Below are 16046 nucleotides of genomic sequence, written 5' to 3' on the forward strand. Positions count from 1 at the left end.
ATTGATGATAAATTTAAAGGAAACACCTTAAAGCTCTGAGGTATACCAGAGACTGTGTCTTCTCAGATTCACCAATATGTCTCAGAAAACTTATTCAAAGGAGATGCATCTCCCAAAACCACAGGTCACCTGGACACTGAACTGATATTGCTGACATACATATAATCACTGCAGCTTTGTTTAAGTCGCTATTTCCTTTTTTGAATTAACAACATGTTAAATGTGCAATAAGTGATAAAAAAACTAAAGTTTTGCTTGATCCAAAGTCTCTTATGTTCACTATTTCTACTTTTTGAGAGATCGGTTACCTCGATCTTCCCTTGTTATCCTTTGCTCCGCTGTTTCCTCTTCTGCTTCTCTTTTTCCTACTCTCCCATCTTCCCTTTTTAGTCTCAAATGGCAGCACTAGAATACTCAGAAGATGTAAATTGCCAAAGAGTAGAAGGTATGCGACCAGAGGACTAGAGGGCCAAGTGTTGGTGGGACAGGATATGGCATATAAGAGCATTTTTTTAGTTTAATCCCTTCTCAGTAGATTTGATTTGCACATAATTGCATCAAATTTACCCCCTTTACCTTCTCCCTGTATTGGGTGAATAGGCCCAAATCAGATTTTGTGAAATTTGCTCACAGCTACTATTAACACAACCATTTGTCACAGACATTTGTCTGGTTGACCTGAAGAAAGCTCAAGCAATACCTCATTCTGGACCTATTTGGCGGCTCATACTCCGGCATTGAAACCTGAATGAGTGAGAAAACGATTACTGAAGCCATGTTGGTGCTCTTGTATGTCACTGATTTGTTTTTTATAGCAAAATACATCACAGTCATGTGAATGTCTTGATACAATTCACTTTAGCACCTGAAATGTTCATGAAAAGCCTTCTTTATATCATTGTTCTTTAAACTGTATATGATGGGGTTGATCAGAGGGGTAAACACAGTATATAGCAGAGATAGGATCTTACTGATGATCATTGATTTCCCTTTAGTTGGGAAAATGTAAACTCCAAATAAAGTCCCGTAGAATATGGAGACCACAGTGAGGTGGGAGCTACAGGTGGAGAAGGCTTTCTGTCTGCCGGTACTTAATGGGATCCTTAAGGTGATAACTATAATTCTGGCATATGAAAAAATAATTATTATTAGGGGGATAAAAATTATTAGAACACTTAGAAAATAAACTTCCAACTGAACAATGGAAGTATCTGAACAAGAAAGTTCCAGTATTGGAAGGAAATCACAGAAGAAATGATCAATGATGTTTGGTCCACAAAAGTTCAGCAACAATATTGTTGAGATAATAACCACCATAATGGCAAAAGTGACCAACCAAGACACAATAGCTAAGATCGCACAATATGTACTTGTCATGATGGAGGTGTAATGAAGTGGATTACAGATGGCCACATATCTGTCATAGGACATCACTGTGAGAAGAAGACATTCAAATGTTTCCGAGGCCCCGAAGACGTAAATTTGAGTGATACAGTCAGTAAAAGTAATAGTTACTCTAGAAAGTAGTATAATATGGAGCATTTTTGGGACAATATCTGAAGTCAACAAGATATCACTGATGGACAGTTGTGAGATGAAGAAGTACATTGGAGTGTGGAGGTTCTTGCTGGAGGACACAAGGGTGATGATCAGGAGATTAAAAAAAATTGTAAGCCCATAAACCACAATGAACAAAATGAACATTAGAAATCTACTATTCTGACTTGCTTGGAATCCTATAATGATGAACTCTGTGACGACCGTCATATTGTTCTTCTCCAAGAGCATACTTATTATAGGGTCAGTTCATATAACTGCCATGGGGCCCTGGAGTGAGAGGGCCAGTTCAGGTTAATCCTTATTTCCATGTGTGTGGAGAATCCAGACAGTGAATAGGTCTTCACAAATGCTAGAATATCAAGAAAGAGAAAGTAAAACATGAGTCCCATAACTAATATGAGGGATACCAGGACTTGTTTCAGGTTTTTAGGAGCAGGATTGAACTGTAAATATGAGGGACTTAATTCTCTTTTTTCCCACGTGGCCCTCCTCCTATATGTATGTATCTTGTGGCTATAATTCTTCATTGGACTTTTAACATTAGCTATAACAACTAGAGATTGGTGAATTTATTACAGTGGAATTGAATTTAATTCGAATTTTATGAGAATCAATATTATCCAGAATATGATTTTTTTGTAATTCACTTCATTTGTATGCAATTTTTGCGAAACTACAGAGGGCCGTCAAAACGTTATATATAAAAAAAAATATATAAAATTACTCACCTCTCCAGACGATACTGCTGCTTGTTGTCCCCTGTCCGGAGCTTGATGGTAAGAAACTGAGACTCCAAGACACTGCATGCTAGGCCAGGACTTCTGGCTGCAACCAGGCCTGGGATGTCACAGCGAATGCTTTTCATAAGTTTGGGACATTGTGATGTCATGGAGTGTGCCACAACTATACAACACAGGGACATCCTGGACCTGATCATTACTGGAAGCCCTGGCCTAGGGTGAAAATTCCTGTGGTTTCCATGCTTGAAAGCAATAAGGAGAGGCATTGAGGAACAGACAGATGACAGCGAACAGTGGGATGAGTCTTTTTTACATCTTATCTCATCTTTTATTATTCTTTGTTATTTAGAGAGACCCTAGAATATAATAAGGTACTTTCAATTCGCCACAAGTTGAATTTCCACATAAAATCTGAACAATTTGTTGAATTCGAATCTTGGCAGATTCAACCATCTCTAATTACAAAAATTAAAGAGCAGTAAAAAAAAATATGGTGTCTGTATAGAAGCACAATATTACTGGCCCCAATCTATGGAATGGAGATATTGTGATATCCTTCAGGATTAAATACAATGGGTACGGAAAGTATTCAGACCCCTTTACATTTTTCACTCTTTGTTTCATTGCAGCCATTTGGTAAATTCTAGAAACTTTAATTTTTATCTCATTAAAGTACACTCTGCACTCCATCTTGACTGAAAAAAACAGAAATGTAGAAATTTGGGCAAATTTATTAAAAAAGAAAAATTGAAATATCACATGGTCATAAGGTTTCAGGCCCTTTGCTCACACACTTATATTTAAGTTACATGCTGTCCATTTCCTTGTGATCCTCATTGACATGCTTCTACTCCGTCATTGGAGTCCAGCTGTGTTTAATTAAACTGATAGGACTTGATTTGGAAAGGCACAAACCTGTCTAAATAAAACCTCACAGCTCATAGTGCATGTCAGACCAAATGAGAATCATGAGCTCAAAGGAACTGCCCAAGGAGCTCAGAGACAGAATTGTAGCAAGGCACAGATCTGGCCAATGTTATAAAAGAATTTCTGCATTACTCAAGGTTCGTAAGAGCACAGTGGCCTCCATAATCCTTAAGTGGAAGAAGTTTTGGACAACCAGAAGTCTTCCTAGACCTGGCCATCCAGCCAAACTGAGCAATCGTGGGAGAAGAGCCTTGGTGAGAGAGGTAAAGAAGAACCCCAAGATCACTGTGGCTGAGCTCCAGAGATGCAGTATGGAGATGGGAGAAAGTTCAACAAAGTCAACTATCACTGCAGCCCTCCACCAGTTGGGCCTTTATGACAGAGTTGCCCGACGGAAGACTCTCCTCAGTGCAAGACATATGAAAGCCGGCATAGAGTTTGCTCAAAAACAAATGAAGTATTCCCAGACAATGAGAAATAAGATTCTCTGGTCTGATGACACAAAGATAGAACTTTTTGGTGATAATTCTAAGCGGTATGTGTGGAGAAAACCAGGCACTGCTCATCATCTGGCCAATATAATCCCAACAGTGAAACATAGTGGTGGCAGCATCATGCTATGGGGGTGTTTTTCAGCTGCAGGGACAGGACGGCTGGTTGCAATTGAAGGAAATATGAATGCTGCCAAGTACAGAGATATTCTGGATGAAAACCTCTTCCAGAGTGCTCTGGACCTCAGACTTGGCCGAAGGTTCACCTTCCAAAAAGAAAATGACTACAAGACCCTAAGCACACAGCTAAAATAACAAAGGAGTGGCTTCAGAACAACTCTGTGACCATTCTTGACTGGCCCAGCTAGAGCTCTGACCTAAACCCAATTCAGCATCCCTGGAGAGACCTGAAAATGGCTGTCCACCAACATTCACCCTCCAATCTGATGGAACTGGAGAGGATCTGCAAGGAAGAATGGCAGTGGATCCCCAAATCCAGGTGTAAAATACTTGTTGCATCATTCGCAAGAAGACTCATGGCTGTAGTAGCTTAAAAGGGGGCTTCTACTCAATACTGAGCAAAGGGTCTGAATACTTATGACCATGTGATATTGCAGTTTTTATATTTTAATAAATTTGCAAAAATTTCTACATTTCTGTTTTTTTTCAGTCAAGATGGGGTGCAGAGTGTACTTTAATGAGAAAAAATGAACATTTTAGAATTTACCAAATGGCTGCAATGAAGCAAAGAGTGAAAAATTTATAGGGGTCGGAATACTTTCCTTACCCACTGTAAGTCTAGTAGAGAATACCGCAAATTCGTATTATTGTACAACAGGGTCCAGATATACAGTATGGTATATATGTACAGACTTTAAACCTAGAGTTTGAAAATATTCTTCCATGGAAACTTTCCCTCTTTTTCTATTTTCATCAGATATCTATCAAAGCAACAACTCACAGTCACTAAAAGTACACTTATCGTACAGTAAGTTGGTTTACTGGAAGCAGGCAAAATGGTCAAGGTTCAGGATATGAGCGACTTAGACAAGGAACAAATTAAGATGTCCTCCTGACAACTGGGTCAATGCATCTCCAAAATGACGTCTTGTGAGATATTACAGTGTTCTTGATAGTACTTACAAAACTAGTCCAAGGAAGAGCAAAGCATCATGTGAGTCCAAGGCTCATCAATCTAAATGGGGAGACAAGGCTAGCCCATCTAATCTGATCCCACAGAAGAACTTCTTCAGCATAAGTTGCAAATAAAAAGTAATTGCAACTTATTGTGTGCTAAAAAAAATTTACAGAACACACAGAGAATCAAAGATTGGAATATTTGGTGATGCAAAGCTACAACCAGTGTACCACCAAAGCATCTATGATGGGCACATAAGTATCACAGCTAGAGCGTAGAGCAATGAAATAGGACCTGGACTATTCTGATGAATGATATTTTAGATTATGTGGACGGCCGGGTGTCCGTGAGTCACTCACTTGGGGAAGAGATGACACCATAATGGACTAGGAAAAAAAGACAAGCTGGCAAAGGTAGTGTGATGGGGCAATGTTGTGCTGGATAACCTTGGGTCTTGCCATCATATGACACGACACTTACCACCTACCAAACCTTTGTGAAAATGAAGTACTCCTCCTTATGCTAGATTGTATTTACCTTAAAATATCCCCCAATAATTATACAATAAGAATATATCAGAGTTGAGCTAATCACTTGAAATTTGATTTGAGCAGATTTGCTCGGTTGAGGGAGGAAAATTTGATTTGCATCAAATAAATTTCATTCAAATTGTATCTGCTGGGAAGTGGCTAAAAGAACCTCCTATACTCACATCTCCTTGGCTGTTACCTGTCCCGCTCCCAATTGGTTCTTCTGTTTTCTATCTTATGTCTTCACTTTTTATTCTAGGCTTCCGGCCACTTCGGACTGGATCTTTCATTGACTAGACACTTGGCCCCATTCACAAAGAAAATCACTTATATTAATGATGTTTGTTGTGTCCTACACTTGATGGCATGGGGCACAGTGAATGTTAGACTTCTCCGAAAATGGCTGGAAGTAAGAACAAAGATAAGATAGAAGACAGAAGGTAAAAGATAAATGCCGGAAGAGGTGGCAGCAAGATGAGTACGGAGATTGCCAAAAAGACTGTTTATAAGAGGATTTTTTTGAACCCCTTAATGGCCCTTTTCGATAAAAAATGCAAAGCGCAATATGATCCAAGTAAATTGGTGAGGGTAATAAGGTACAGCTTTAGCTCCCCTGAAGGGGTTGTGTAAGACACAACCCCTGATGAGACGAAAATGTCAGCGAAGGCAATATCCACGAGTGATTGCAGAGAGATACCAGGGTACAGTGGATTCATGATATGACGTTTGTGGGAGTCCTGAACAAGGAGTCAGATGGTTACTGAAATGCGTCGACATTAAACCATTTGGATTGTGTTTAAAACAGCCGCTCATATCATAAATCCACTCTCCCCTGGAATCTTTCATGGTCCATTTAACATCCTGCCAGCCACCATTTTGCTGGATTCATCAGTAGCAAATAACAAATAAGTTTTCATTTGGGCAAATCCACTATTTTTCTCTATAATTCAAGGCAAATTCGATTTGCCTCCCATCGATTTACTCATCTCCAGAATATATAAAAGCAGAAAAATAAGCAGAAATATTGTAATGTTGGATGTTATAGTTCTTGCTTCTGTCCAGTTCTACGTTCTTTTCTTATTGCATCTCATTATAAAAGCTAATTATTCAACTGTCCTATGTTATCTAAAATGTGGTAACTTATAATGACCCTCACCATCAATGGTTCTCCTAATTTGATATGAAAGATTAGTCTAGTAAACGGGGCGTTGCTTTCATTACCGCCAATATTAAGTTAGGAAACCAAGTAAAAGAAAAATATCAATTATTAACAAGTGATTTCATTTAAAGAGGTATTTATGGGGCTGTTGGTCTAACAGTTCTTGTTTTAATGTCAGAGTTTTCCCCAGTTATCTGAGTGTCACATCAGACGATGAATTTACCAATTACCTATAATGCTTACATATAGCACTGACTTATAATACTTCTATTTAATACTTACATTAGATATTGATGAGAACGTGTCGTCTGCAGGTTCAGGGCTTCATCCTGTCCACAGGAGACTCTGGATCACCAGGATACCATCCCAATGTTCAGCTTTTAGATAGATGAAGAACCTACGTAGTGTCCGACACATGAACGTATCCAATAGAGAGAACCAAGACTATCCATATTTATACACATGTACTGATAGGTTTCATCATCTTGTCTATCGCCTTGTCTCCTGTGGGGAGTGTAGACACCTATTTTCAGCCTTTTGTTTGCCAAACGTAATTATGTCACGTTTGGAAAAGTTTTCAGTAAAGAATACAAGTTGCTGTTTCATAACTAATTCAACACATTTTTCCTACCAGTTCTAAGTTCTGGACTTATATTGAGAGTAATAATAATAATAATAATAATAATTTTTATTTTTAAAGCGCCAACATATTCCGCAGCACTTTACAAATTTTAGGGGGGACATGTGAAAACAATACAGAATAAAAATATCTCATATCGAAAGAAGTGAGGGCCCTGCTCGCAAGCTTACAGTCTATGAGGAAATGAGGGAGACGCAAAAGGTAGAATGTACAGTACAGACCAAAAGTTTGGACACACCTTCTCATTTAAAGATTTTTCTCTATTTTCATGACTATAAAAATAGTACATTCACACTGAAGGCATCAAAACTATGAATTAATACATGTGGAATTATATACTTAACAAAAAAGTGTGAAACAACTGAAAATATGTCTTATATTCTAGGTTCTTCAAAATAGCCACCTTTTGCTTTGATGACTGCTTTGCACACTCTTGGCTTTCTCTTGATGAGCTTCAAGAGGTAGTCACCAGAAATGGTCTTCCAACAATCTTGAAGGAGTTCCCAGAGATGCTTAGCACTTGTTGGCCCTTTTTCCTTCACTCTGCGGTCCAGTTCACCCCAAACCATCTCGATTGGGTTCAGGTCTGATGTTTGTGGAGGCCAGGTCATCTGGCGTAGCACCCCATCACTCTTATTCTTGGTCAAATAGCCCTTACACAGCCTGGAGATGTGTTTGGGGTCATTGTCCTGTTGAAAAATAAATGATGGTCGAACTAGACGCAAACCGGATGGAATAGCATGCCGCTGCGAGATGCTGTGGTAGCCATGCTTGTTCAGTATGCCTTCAATTTTGAATAAATCCCCAACAGTGTCACCAGCAAAGCACCCCCACACCATCACACCTCCTCCTCCATGCTTCACGGTGGGAGCCAAGCACGAAGAGTCCATCCATTCACCCTTTCTGCGTCGCTCAAAGACATGGTGGTTGGAACCAAAGATCTCAAATTTGGACTCATCAGACCAAAGCACAGATTTCCACTGGTCTAATGTCCATTCCTTGTTTTCTTTAGCCCAAACAAGTCTCTTCTGCTTGTTGCCTGTCCTTAGCAGTGGTTTCTTAGCAGCTATTTTACCATGAAGGCCTGCTGCACAAAGTCTCCTCTTAACAGTTGTTGTAGAGATGTGTCTGCTGCTAGAACTCTGTGTGGCATTGACCTGGTCTCTAATCTGAGCTGCTGTTAACCTGCGATTTCTGAGGCTGGTGACTCAGATCAACTTATCCTCAGAAGCAGAGGTGACTCTTGGTCTTCCTTTCCTGGGGCGGTCCTCATGTGAGACAGTTTCTTTGTAGTGCTTGATGGTTTTTGCAACTGCACTTGGGGACACTTTCAAAGTTTTCCCAATTTTTTACACTGACTGACCTTCATTTCTTAAAGTAATGATGGCCACTCGTTTTTCTTTACTTAGCTGCTTTTTTGTTGCCATAATACAAATTCTAACAGTCTATTCAGTAGGACCATCAGCAATGTATCCACCAGACTTCTGCACAACACAACTGATGGTCCCAACCCCTGTGAAGTGAAAACCATTTCCAGTGACTACCTCTTGAAGCTCATCAAGAGAATGCCAAGAGTGTGCAAAGCAGTCATCAAAGCAAAAGGTGGCTACTTTGAAGAACCTAGAATATAAGACATATTTTCATTTGTTTCACACTTTTTTGTTAAGTATATAATTCCACATGTGTTATTTCATAGTTTTGATGCCTTCAGTGTGAATGTACAATTTTCATTGTCATGAAAATACAGAAAAATCTTTAAATGAGAAGGTGTGTCCAAACTTTTGGTCTGTACTGTACATATGTTGTATAATGCAGCCTTGATATACTAATTAGGATAAATAATACATGGACTGGTCGCCTACCAGCATGTGTGCAGTCTTGACCAAGGCTATTATGTGCATGGTTGGTATGAACCTGAAATTGAAGAAGATTTTAATATGGGGGAAAACTGGGATGGACAACTGGGATGGACAGATAGTGTGTGGAGGCGATAAGGCAGTCTAAAGAAATGGGTTTTTAGGGTCTGCTTGAAACTGTGGGTATTCGGAATTAATCAAACTATCCTGGTAGTGCATTCCAAAGAATTGACGCAGCACACAAGAAATCTTGGAGACGGGAGTGGGAAGTTTGGATTTTGGAGGATTTTAGTTTTAAGTCACTGGCAGAACGGAGGGCACGTGTAGGGTGGTAGACTGAGACAAGGGAGGAGATGTAGGGGGGTACTGAAGCATGGAGCGCTTTGTGGGTAAGCGTGATAAGTTTAAATTGAACTCTATATTGGATGGGCAACCAATGCAATGACTGGCAAAGGGAAGTGGCATCGGTGTAGCGGTTGTCGAGGAATATGATCCTGGCTGCTGCGTTAAGGATGGATTGGAGAGGGGAGAGTTTAGTAAGAAGGAGCCCGATAAATAGAGAGTTGGGGTAGTTCAGACAAGAATGAATAAGAGCTACAGTAAGAGTTTTTGACGAGTCAAAGGTGAGAAAAGTCCTGATTCTTGAGATGTTTTTGAGGTGTAGATGACATGAACAAGCGAGTGATTTGATGTGAGGAGTGAAGGAAAGATCTGAGTCAAAAACGACCCCAAGACAGCGGGCTTGTTGCTGGGGAGTAATGGTTAAGCCACAAACGGAAATGGCAACATCGGGCTCAGGTGGGTTAGTGGAGGGAGGAAATACGAGTAGTTCAGTTTTTGACAGAATCAGTTTTAGACAGAGGGAGGACATAATGTTAGACACAGCAGAAAGACAATCACTGGTCTTTGGAGTAATGCAGGGGTGATGCCCGGAGCAGAGGTGTATAATTGGGTATCATCAGCATAGAGATGGTACTGAAATCTGAATCTACTGATTGTTTGTCCAATGGGAGCGTTGTAAAAGGAGAAAAGAAGGGGGCCTAGGACTGATCCTTGAGGAACCCCGACAGTAAGGGGAAGGAGAGAGGAGGAGAAGCCGGCGAAAGACACAGAGAAGGAGCGGTCAGAGAGATAGGAGGAGAACCAGGAGAGAACAGTGTCCTTGAGGCCAATAGTGCGGAGCATAGAGAGGAGGAGCTGGTGATCGACAATGTCGAATACTGCAGTGAGATCCAGGAGACTAAGCAGGGAATAGTGACCATTAGATTTAGCTGTTAGTTGATCATTAGAGACTTTAGTGAGGGCAGTTTCAGTAGAATGTAAAGAGCAGAAACCAGATTGTAAAGGGTCAAGAAGAGAGTTGTCTGAGAGATAGCGGATTAGACGGGAATGGACCAGGCGTTCCAGGAGTTTAGAGATAAAGGGAAGATGGGAAACAGGTCTGTAGTTGGCCGTGCAGTTCTGGTCAAGGGATGTTTTTTTAAGAAATGGATGTATGCTGGCGTGTTTAAAAGAAGAGGGAAAGATACCAGATGAGAGGGAGAGGTTGAAAATTTTAGTTAGGTGAGTGGTGACAGCTGGAGCAAGGGACTGAAGGAGATGTGAGGGAATAGGGTCACTGGTGCAGGTGGTAGGGCGAGAAGATGCAATGAGCCTGATCACTTCATCTTCCGTGACTGGTTCGAAATCAGAAAGTGAGCAACATACAATGTGGCGGGGGAGAGCATGCATAACATTTGGGGATTGGGAGAAAATTTCCTGTCGGATATGGTCAATTTTTTCTTTGAAATAATTTGCCAGATCGTCTGCGCTGAGGTCGGTGATCGGGGCCTGTGCTGTTTGATTGAGGAGAGAATGAAACGTGTCAAAGAGTCGTTTAGGATTATTGGAAAGTGAGATTATGAGGTTGTTAAAGTAGGTTTGTTTGGAGAGGTGAAGCGCAGAGTTATATGTTTTCAGCATAAATTTATAATGGAGGAAATCTTCGGGCAGATTAGGTTTTCTCCACAGCCTTTCAGCACACCAGGAACACTGCTGGAGAAGACGTGTTTGAGGTTTGTGCCAGGGTTGTCGCCGTCTATTCCCAATTGTTCTTTGTGTAGGAGGTGCGGCTTCTTCCAAGGCGCATAGCATTATTTTGTTATAATGCTTCAATGCAGAGTCGGGACATGAGAGGGAGGAGATTGGGGTCAATGATGATTGCAACTTTTTCATAAATTTCTGGGTGTTAATGGCGCGTATATTTGTATAAGTGTGGAAAGTGGGGGGGGTCTTGAGTAGAGTCACAGTTCTTGACAGAGAATGAAAGAAGATTATGGTCAGAGAGTGGAAGGGGAGAGTTAGTAAAGTCATGTACTGAGCAAAGCCTGGAGAAGATCAGGTCCAATGTGTTCCCGTCCTCTTGTGTAGGATAATTAGCAAGCTGTGAAAGGCCGAAGAAGGAGGTTAGTGATAAAAGGTGAGCGGCAGATGGGGAAAGAGGATCGCCAATTGGGATGTTAAAATCTCCCATGATTATCGTGATGATGTCGCAGGATAGAAAATTTGGAAGCCAGGCAGCAAAGTGATCCAGGAACTGACGGGAGGGACCTGGAGGGTGATAGCCAAACGCCACTTGCAGGGAGTAGGGCCGGTAGAGTCTGACTGTGTGGGCCTCAAAAGAAGGGAAGATAAGGGAGGGTACTAGGGGGATAACCTGAAAAGTACATTTTGTTGAAAGAAGCAGACCAACACCTCCCCCTGATTTGTTGTCAGGTCTCGAAGTATGAGAGAAGTGTAGGCCACCATAGGAAAGAGCTGCTGCTGCGGTGGTGTCCGACTGCTGGATCCAGGTTTCAGTGAGAGCCAGAAGATTGAGGGAATGAGAGAGGAAAAAATCATGGATGTAAGAGAGTTTATTACATGCTGAGCGCGCATTCCAAAGGACACAGTTGAATGAGACAGAAGATATGCAGGGAATATTAATGAGATTAGCAGGGTTTCTGAATGTAACAGGGAAAGAGATAGTGTTATTATTACTGGAGGGTCCTGGATTAGGAGAAATATCAGATGGTTGAGTGATTTGTGAGAGCGTTTCCTGTGTTGTATGGTGGGAATGAATGGATCTGTGTGGTATAACATTGTGAAGAGAGCATAACAGCTGTAATTAGGAGAAGAGAGCAGTGAGGGTTTAATATAGATGAAGTGTGCAGAATTTGTGGGAGAACGGTGAATGTGGATGATTGAGAATGCTTGGTCTGGGGGATAATGTGTGCAAGTGGGTAAATAGCTGGCTGAGTGATAGAAAGCAGAAGGTGGTTATCAATGGAGTAAGCTCAGGGGGTGTCAGGGTTACTAGCGTGGTGCCTCAAGGGTCTGTCTTGGGCCCTATATTATTTAATATATTTATTAATGATCTAGTGGAAGGGTTGCATAGTAAAATAGCAATATTTGCAGATGATACTAAACTTTGTAAAGTAGTTAATACAGATGAGGATAGGGCACAGCTACAGGAGGATTTAGATAAATTGGGGAGTTGGGCCAAAAAATGGCAAATGGGGTTCAATGCCGATAAATATAAGGTCATGCACATGGGAAAGAAAAACAGCAGTCACCCATACATATTAAATGGGAAACCGTTGGGGAAATCTGACATGGAGAAGGACCTGGGCGTCTTGGTTAATAACCAATTAAATTGGAGTGGCCAGTGTCAGGCAGCAGCTGCAAAGGCAAATAGAGCCATGGCATGCATCAGAAGAGGAATAGGGGCATATGATGAGAACATTGTTCTTCCTCTGTATAAAGCGCTGGTAAGGCCGCACTTAGAATATTGTGCACAGTTCTGGGCTCCGTTGCTCAGGAAAGACATATTGGAGCAAGAGACGGTACAAAGGAGGGCGACTAAGGTAATAAAGGGAATGGAGGGACTAGAATACCCAGAGAGGTTGGCAAAATTAGGCCTATTTACATTGGAACAGAGAAGGCTTAGGGGAGACCTCATAAACATGTATAAATACATCAGGTGGCAGTACAGAGATCTCTCCCATGACCTGTTTATACCAAGGATGGTGACAAAGACGAGGGGGCACACTATGCGTCTGGAGGAAAGGAGGTTCCTGCACCAGCATAGAAGGGGATTCTTTACGGTCAGAGCCGTGAGACTCTGGAACTCTCTGGGAGAGGAAGTGGTGATGTCCAACTCACTTAATGAGTTCAAGAGAGGCCTGGATGCCTTTCTTGAGAACAATAAAATTACATATTATGCTTAGTGATAGTTAATTAATCCAGGGATTTAATCTGACTGCCAGATTGGTGTCAGGAAGTGAATTTTTCCTCAATGATGTAAATTGGCCTATACCGCATGGTATAGGAAAAGCGGAATAGCTGCAGTGCACAAGAAATAGGCTGAACTGGATCTACTTGGATCTACTTGGTTGTATGATTTTCAGTGCAAACCTGATTGAAACTCATTGGGACTTATGCACAGACTGCAAGCAAGCCAAATTCAATTGATGTTTGAATTTTATGTGTGAGTCTAATGTGTGACTTTATTCAAACATCAGAATCAGAATCACAATGACTTTTAGTCACCCTGAGTATTGTCATGGTTGATCTCATAAGACAAAAAAAGCTGCTAGCTACTACTGCATAACTTGACTGGATAGAGCAATGGTAAGGCATCAGCCTCTGAAACTACAGTATCAGAGTTCAAATCCTGATAGGAATAAGAATGTTTTTTGTTTTTTTTAATTATGCCTATTTAGCACACAAACTACAGGTGTGTTTTACTTTTAATATCTGACACTCTGATTGTCATCCTAATATGTTAAGAGTTTCAGACACGCTGTCTATTTCATGGTAAATTACGTAGCCAAAACAAATTAGGAGTTTGCAGCCAGTACTTGGGTGGATGGAAATAAAAATTTACAAAAAATAAATGTTAGCATTAGTCCCCTTTAAGAGATTATGCAAATATAAAGTCACTTGGAAATAGATATGTAGTAAATTATTACCTCCCAATTTACTTTGGCTATGTAATTTACCATGCAAATAGACCGCGTCTGAAACTCTTACACATCAGGATGACAATCAGAATGTCATATATTAAAACTAAAACACCCTTGTAGTTTGTGTGCTAAATAGGCATAATTTAAAAAAAAACATTCTTAGTCATATCAGGATTTGAACTCTGACACTGTATTATCAGAGGTTGATGCCTTACCATTGCGCTATCCAGTTAAGTGATAGCAGTTGGCAGCTTTTCTTGTCTTATGAGTAGTGTTGAGCCACCCCCGTAGTGTTCGAGTTCGGTTCGGTTCGTCGAACACCCGTGTGTTCGCCGAACTGTTCGTCGAACTGTTCGTCGAACACCTTCGAACACCGTTAAAACCAATGGCAGGCAAACAAAAACACATAGAAACACATAGAAAACACCTTCAAAGGTGTCCAAAAGCTGACAAACTGCTCAGAAGACACAACTAACACATGGAAAAGTGACAAGTACATATAGTCATGTGAAAATAAAAGAGGTGGAGGAGTAAAAGGAGGGGGAGACACAGATATAGGCATGTCATGCCCTTCTAAAATCCAAAAAGTGAGAAGCCGACACGGCCAGTCCGCTCCTGCCCGTGCCACCTCCGTGTCGCCGGGTTTGTGCCAGAGCCGCGGTGAACCCTGATGGCCAGCCCCCATCTCCCAATACTGGTGCCTGTCCGCTGGTGGGTCGAGCGAGCCCCCCTGTGGTGGAGGCAGCTCTAAGCTTTTTAATTTAAATTGTCTCTCTAATTTGAATGAATACACTTTAAATCCATTTACAAGGATCTATTGGAGGGCAAGTCTCATGCCAGCAGCCGCGTAATTCCAGCTCCAGTAGCGTCCACTAAAGCTGCTGCAGTTAAAAAGCTTTTATAAGGATCGAGCTCGGCTGTCCACCGCAAGGCATCCTACTGCCAGTCCCAGCCCCTATGCCTTGGGGTGCCTCCTGATGCTCTTCACTGAGTATCCCATGGTCCCGAAGCATTTCCTTTGAAAAAATTAAGTGTCTAAACTACAGGTGGTGTAGCTTGCTTAACAGCCAGGATAATCCGCTGACTAGCAGACACTGCTACTAGGCACAAAGTATTTCCTGGGCTAGATGCAGTTAAAAATTTGTAATTAGATACTCTCGGTGGATGCTGAGAAAGCATTCCATAGAGTCTCCTGGCACGCCATATATGATTCTCTTAAAAAGCTTGGGGTAGGGGTCTAGGGGACCCTTTTATAGCCAAAATCACGGCCCTGTATCGCAATACGTCACCTAGGCTGAAGATAAATGGAACTGTAGCACCCTGAGGGCTCGGTTGCTACAGACGTATTGCACCTCACCCAGAGGTGTGATATCTCACTCTCAGGTAAGGATGGAGTGTGGATCAGGACCCGACACCTGCATGCATTACACCACATTGCCGTGGGGCAGGGCGACCAATATGCCCCTGAGATGGGCACGACAGTCCCTGTCCCTGGCTGGAGTGGGGGGAGGGAACACTGAGGAAGGGGAACCCTGTAGTGCAGGAGCAGGGAGGAAGCAGTTCCTGGGTGCATTGAGAAGGGAGTATAAAAGGTGGGCACCATCTTAGTTCAGTGCAGAGAAGTCTGAGCAGAAGTGGCAGGGAGCAGGGGCTCTGCATGAGCTCTGCTCCGGAGGCGGGCCTAGTAACAGAGGCCCAGGCCTGGAAGAGGGAGAAGGAAGGAAGAGGAGCAGAGAAGGCTCCAGGAACGAGGAATGAAGGGATCCCAGGGGTGCGGACGGGCGAGTCGCCACCGCACGCCCGAATCCACCTGCGTGGAGGGGTCAGGCCAAAGGGGGAGACCGGTCCCCGAACTAGTGGAGGCAGGAAACGACCCTCAGCTAGAAACCGGAGGCTCTGACATTTTATGTGGCGCAGCCCCTCGCTACACCCGCTAGGAAGGCACCACATAGGGTCAGGGAAACTGGCGCCAAGTTTACCAAGAGGAGGCCCGAGGCAGCCGGACAGAAGTGTTGGTAAG

At 42.1% G+C, this 16046-nt stretch overlaps 1 protein-coding gene across 1 annotated transcript; it reads right to left on the minus strand.

Moving 5' to 3' along the window:
* Positions 1-858: 858 nt before the first annotated feature.
* LOC141167588 (olfactory receptor 11A1-like) lies at positions 859-6232 on the minus strand. The gene is made up of 3 exons (XM_073654977.1): positions 6084-6232; positions 4506-4590; positions 859-1773 (listed from the first exon to the last, which is right to left on the minus strand). Exons 1-3 carry the CDS (start codon positions 6230-6232, stop codon positions 859-861), a joined length of 1149 nt encoding a protein of 382 aa, XP_073511078.1.
* Positions 6233-16046: the final 9814 nt, after the last annotated feature.

This window comes from Phyllobates terribilis, unplaced genomic scaffold (assembly GCF_046119375.1).
Source record: "Phyllobates terribilis strain yellow unplaced genomic scaffold, ASM4611937v1 Scaffold_11__3_contigs__length_659146591, whole genome shotgun sequence".
In the NCBI taxonomy this organism is placed as follows: Eukaryota; Metazoa; Chordata; class Amphibia; order Anura; family Dendrobatidae; genus Phyllobates; species Phyllobates terribilis.

Coding starts and splice junctions, on each gene's coding strand:
- LOC141167588 (XM_073654977.1), bottom strand. CDS start 6,232: ATGAAAGATTCCAGGGGAGAGTGGATTTATGATATGAGCGGCTGTTTT. Junction 4,591..6,083: donor CATGAATCCACTGTACCCTG/GTATCTCTCTGC, acceptor CTAGGTTTAAAG/TCTGTACATATATACCATAC. Junction 1,774..4,505: donor CTCTACTAGACTTACAGTGG/GTAAGGAAAGTA, acceptor CTCTTGGAGAAG/AACAATATGACGGTCGTCAC.